Source organism: Zingiber officinale, chromosome 1B (genome assembly GCF_018446385.1).
Source record: "Zingiber officinale cultivar Zhangliang chromosome 1B, Zo_v1.1, whole genome shotgun sequence".
In the NCBI taxonomy this organism is placed as follows: domain Eukaryota; kingdom Viridiplantae; phylum Streptophyta; class Magnoliopsida; order Zingiberales; family Zingiberaceae; genus Zingiber; species Zingiber officinale.
This window is the reverse complement of record NC_055986.1, coordinates 28155110-28160315: the sequence shown is the minus strand read 5'-3', so window position 1 is coordinate 28160315 and position 5206 is coordinate 28155110. Positions and strand designations below refer to the sequence as shown.

The following is a 5206-nucleotide window of genomic DNA, read 5'->3' as shown; positions in this document are numbered from 1 at the left end:
TTCAACCGAGTTAACTACAATTTCCTACGAAGGAAGAACGATCATAATCTGAAAAAGTTATTCGAAATCCTAATTAATTACAAGGTGCAAGGACAATCAGAACCCTAAACCTGAAAAAGTTATACATGAATCCTAATTACTCAATTGCAACGTCCTATGGAAGAAGAATAACCAGAATCTTGTAAAACAATTCCTCCCCTCTGCTCTTCCTCCTCTTAGCCGAAGATTCTACGTACTCTGCTAGCCGGCAACGTTATGTGAATCAGCCGCCGCCGGGAATTCACGGGAAATAATCGCCTCCCTCGGTTTCTGCGCGATAAACATGTGAGATACATATCGAATCATAAATCTTAATAATGATCACAAAAAAAAAAAAAAAAAAAACAGAGCGTTAATTGATTGAGAATCTATATGTGATTGATTTACCTTATCGAGAAGCGTCCACTGATTGCCGTCCCACTGCCTCCTCAGCCGAAGCTCGCACGTGCGGACTCTGATTTTTTTCATCTTCCCGTGAAGGTAGACAACGACCTTCCCGTAGCCGACGGCGGTAACCACCGCCGGGCACCAGGCGTGGTCCACGAACGCCTCCACCTCGTCGCCGGTGCTCCAGGAGTAGAGGGCGCGGAGGCCAACCGGGACCGGCGTCGGCCTAATAAACTTTCGAGCGACTCGCTCGAGTACCGCGGCCTGGGACGTAGTTGCCCCGTGGATGCGGACGAGGTAGGTGCGGCCATTGCCGGAGACGACGTCGGCGGAGAGCCAGGAGTAGGAGTCGCCGTCCCACCGCTGGACCTCAACCTCGCTCCCCTTCCTCAGCTGCATCTTCATCTTCATGTTCGCCGCCGCCATCGCGCGCTCGATCGTTTCTTCCTTCGTCGGTTGTTTGTTTAATTAGCGATTTTTGTTTGTTTGTTTGTTATTTTATAGGCAGTTCGCGGGTTTATGAGTTTATCTCGACTGAGAATATCAAATAATTCATTTTCCCGCTCTTTAAATTGAAAACTTTGATTTTGGGACTAATTTACCCGGATTAAATAATTTTGAAAAGAATAAAATATGATTAATTTATAAAAATAAAGTGTTTCTTTAAAAAAAAATAAAAGAAAGAATTTCAAATATGAGTGTCACTTTTGTTACAAGAATATTTTAATAAAACAAATATATATATAACATTATTATATTAAAATATTTTTAACAATTTAATTTAAATTATTTAAATTTAGAATGATTTTGATTGATCTAAAATGATTTTAATTAAATTTAAATAATTTTAATGTAATAAAATAATACTTCTTTTATAATATTAATAGAGATAAAAATATTTTTAATCAAAAGAATATTTAAATATAATAACATTTCATCTTTTATAATTTCAATCTAGATAAAATAATTTTCATTATAATCATATTTTACGTATAATAATTTTATAATACAAATTTTTTTTTTGAGATCGCCGCCCCTTTTGTTGATTTAGCAAATTTCCTGTTCATCCAACAAGTCCCCTAACGGTTGGCAAGAAAATCATTCTGCAGTGATCGCAAGAAAAATCAACAAGAAAAATCAACACCTTCTGGTCTTATTCCAGTAGACAAAAAACTGGCTGAATAATGAAAACGTTGAATCCTGAAACCGAGAGCAGTTTAAGACTATTTCACAGTATAATGTGGTGCAAACATGAGATACTAATTTGCATTTGCACAAGTGGCAAGAGTCGACAAAAAAAAATCCAAGGCCAGCAACGAAAGTGCTATTTGAAAATTCCTAGCTGCAGAATCAGCTTCCACGGGCTTCTCTCCTTGTTGCATCATGGAGGATGTCGACGTCCACACCATCAGGGGGGAGTTCGACATATCGTACCACTGATCCCCTTATAAAACAGTTACGAACTGATAGCTGCGATGATTAAAGAACATGAGATCAGCTCAGGAGAAGGTCTACCGATGCCAATAATAAATGCAAAACCAGTAATGATTCACTACAGAGAAGCTTGTTTATATCTAAGACCCCACTGGAAAGAAACTATTCAGCAGTCAGATCAATTTAACTTCCTTGTAATTGATATTTCCAATTGCCTAATGACACCTAAAACCACTCAAACAATTATGCTCTCAAACAAATCAGCTAAAGATTAAAAGTTTATGAAGACCTTAAGGCTGCAAAGACTAAGAGATATTCCCACCTATTCAAATGCCTTACATTCACTACATCTAACAAGCTTACCCTCAATTTCACTGGATCACAATGGATCATATGATATATTAAATTCTTGATCACAATTCCCTATTTCTAATTTCTCCCAAATTCATTAGTGAAACAACAAATAACTAAGTATTCCAGTGACAAGGTGAAACAGGGTTTAATTGAGAAAATTCTGTTACTTTAAAATTTCAACCAAGTTATTTAGATTGATTTGGGGAGTTTGTTGAATTTTTTTGGAAGCAAACAAGTTGTATTTTTAACTTTTAAGTACAACCGATCTCATCACAGGTCTATCAAAGTGGCCGGTGTATAAAAGTGGTTAGGATCCTTTGTATCAAATCACCTTTCAGTTAATAATAATTTTACACCCACTGAGTTGAGTTCGGTGCTACATCACAAAGCCTGCAGGAATGGACGCAGGTGAATACAAATTGTAGCGGGAATTAGGAAGCTTATATTTGGCCTAAATAAATGATATGTTACAGAACAGGGTCAATCTGAGGAAACAATAAAATAAAACAAGAGATATAAGAAGAGAAAGACCACTCGATTTGGAAATTATACCTAATTTTTAAATGCATGGGGCAGTTCAAATGAGACATATGTACTGAAAACTCAGAAATAGTATTTGATTAGGCATTTACCAACATAATGCAATGGTTAATAACTAATTTGAGATTTGAGAAAAAATACATTCATTGATTTGTAATTAGCAAAACGAAAACATGCTAAATAATAAAATAATTGTAAAAAAAGGGTTTTCTAAACATAGCAACCAGTGGAGGCTAGATCCTCTGGTCCAGGATCTGCTCAACCAGGGTAGGCCCTACAAATTCATTGGTGGGGTGAGTTAGACGTCGCTTGTTTAACAGGTGGGATATAGTCCACTCCACCAATGAATGGGCGGAGGTCTAGGACTGGTTCAGGACCAGAGGATCCCTGCCCGCAACGAGTGCCATATAACCCATAAAACTAATCAAGTGTTCAATAAAGAATTTTAAAACAAGATCAGATTCTGAAAAATCTAACACGCAATCACATTTGACATCATCTAAAAGCAAAATAGAAAGCGACTACTTAGTTAAATAAAAAAAGATGGAATCCACAACAATGACATCACAAACATGCATAGATACTATTGATTTGTGGATTTTTCATAAAACAAGATGGAATCCACAGCAGTGAAATCACAAACATGAATAGATACTATTGATTTGTGGGATTCTTACATAGCATCTATCAAACTGACGGAAGCTAATAACTATTTTTTACAGAACTACATTATGCCTCTTAGAGAATTCACTAAATCAAAAGAGAATTATGAAACCAAATGCTTGATGTAATGTAATTGTTTTCCAAAATTTTCGTATTCATCCATTCAACAACTCTCTAATTCGTTTGACCAAGAAGGTAGTGCAACATAACCCCAGTGACTTCATCTTCAGAAACCATATAAACCCTCTGAGGTCAGCAGCAGGAGATTGGAGATACCAAAATTATCTTAGATGAGTATATCTCTTAAGAAATTTGTTCACCAACTACATCTAGCTTTGGGTATCCTAGCAACAAAATACCATTTGTTGTTTATTAAGAAAGAAGAAAAAAACAAAGGAAAAAATAATAAAGCTCATGCTATGCATCCAATGTTAAAAAAGAAGTTAGGCGGTAGGTGGGTTGCCTGCCGCCTAGCGCCTAAGCGTCTACATAGGCAGAATTTTTTTTCTCGGAAAACCCTGCCGGATTGATCTGGTCAATCAGGTAGGATTTTCCCGATAAACATAACCGTGTTGAATCGATCAGCGGCAAGATTCCGTTTGTCGCAGAATCCTTCCGAATTGATCAGATCATGCCAAATCAATCAATTAATCGATTCGGCAGGATTTTGTTTGTCGCAAAATCCTGAAACTGACAAGGCATAGCATACAACAACAACAACAACCAAGCCTTTTCCCACTAGGTGGGGTCGGCTGTATGAATCCTTTTACGCCATTGAGCTCTATCTCCTATTATATCATCATCTATATTTAAATAAATTTTATCTTGTTTTATTGTTGCTAACCAAGTCTTTTTTGGTCTTCCTCTTCCTCGTTTGATATGCATGTTTATCATAGTTTCACATCGCCTAACTGGAACATTTATTGGTCGTCTAAGTACATGTCCATACCATCTTAAACGTGTCTCTCGGAGTTTTTCCTCAATAGATGCAACTCCGACTTTCTCTCTAATGCTCTCATTTCTTATTTTGTCCATCTTCGTATGCCGTATGCCCACACATCCACCTTAACATCCTCATCTCTGCAACTCTCATCTTCTGCTCGTGTGCTCGAGTCATAGCACAACATTCAGCTCCATATAACATAGCAAGTCTAACTGCGGTTTTATAGAACTTACCTTTAAGTTTAAGAGGTACTTTACGGTCACATAAAACACTCGACGCTCCCCTCCATTTCACCCATCCTGCTTGTATTCTATGTAAGACATCTCTCTCAATCCCTCCATCATTTTGTAAAAATGATCCTAAATATTTAAATCGCTCGGGTGCAACTCGTCCTTTCCTATCTTAACAATTGTTTCATTACTTCTAATATTGCTAAACTTAAATTCCATATATTCTGTCTTTAATCTACTAACCTTAAAACCTTTCCCTTCTAGTGTTTCCCTCCAAGATTCTAGCTTAGCATTTACTCCTTCACGTGTCTCATCTACCAAAATAATATCATCTGCAAACAACATGCACCACGGTACTGTGTCTTGAATGTGCGCAGTGAGTTCGTCCATAATTAGTGTAAAAAGATAGGGACTTAGAGCTGATCCTTGATGTAACCCTATCTTTATTGGAAATGCTTCAGTTACTCCGCCTGAAGTCTTTACTCTGGTCGTTACATCCTCATACATATCCTTAATTAGTTCAATATATGTTACGCTAACACCTCTCTTTTCTAAAATTCGCCATATAATTTCTCTTGGGACTCTATCATACGCTTTTTCTAAGTCAATGAATACC

General features: G+C 37.1%; 2 protein-coding genes across 2 annotated transcripts in view; both read right to left on the bottom strand.

Moving 5' to 3' along the window:
• Positions 1–240: 240 nt before the first annotated feature.
• Positions 241–852, bottom strand: LOC122035705. Its single transcript, XM_042594851.1, has 2 exons — positions 427–852; positions 241–309 (listed from the first exon to the last, which is right to left on the bottom strand). The coding sequence occupies exons 1-2, from the start codon at positions 850–852 to the stop codon at positions 241–243; spliced, it is 495 nt and encodes a 164-aa protein (XP_042450785.1).
• A 727-nt stretch (positions 853–1579) lies between these two features.
• The window catches only part of LOC122054014 (sm-like protein LSM2), an 8144-nt gene continuing 4517 nt past the window's right edge, over positions 1580–5206 (bottom strand). The window contains exon 3 of the mRNA XM_042615877.1: positions 1580–1896. Coding sequence (XP_042471811.1) covers positions 1777–1896 — 120 coding nt within the window. The 3' untranslated portion in view covers positions 1580–1776. The remainder of the gene's footprint in view (positions 1897–5206) is intronic.

What these genes read in the sequence shown, in the direction of transcription:
- LOC122035705 (XM_042594851.1), bottom strand. Translation starts at nt 852, where the DNA reads ATGGCGGCGGCGAACATGAAGATGAAGATGCAGCTGAGGAAGGGGAGC. An exon ending in AGTGGACGCTTCTCGATAAG is followed by an intron (nt 310 to 426) that starts GTAAATCAATCA and finishes TTTATCGCGCAG; the next exon opens with AAACCGAGGGAGGCGATTAT.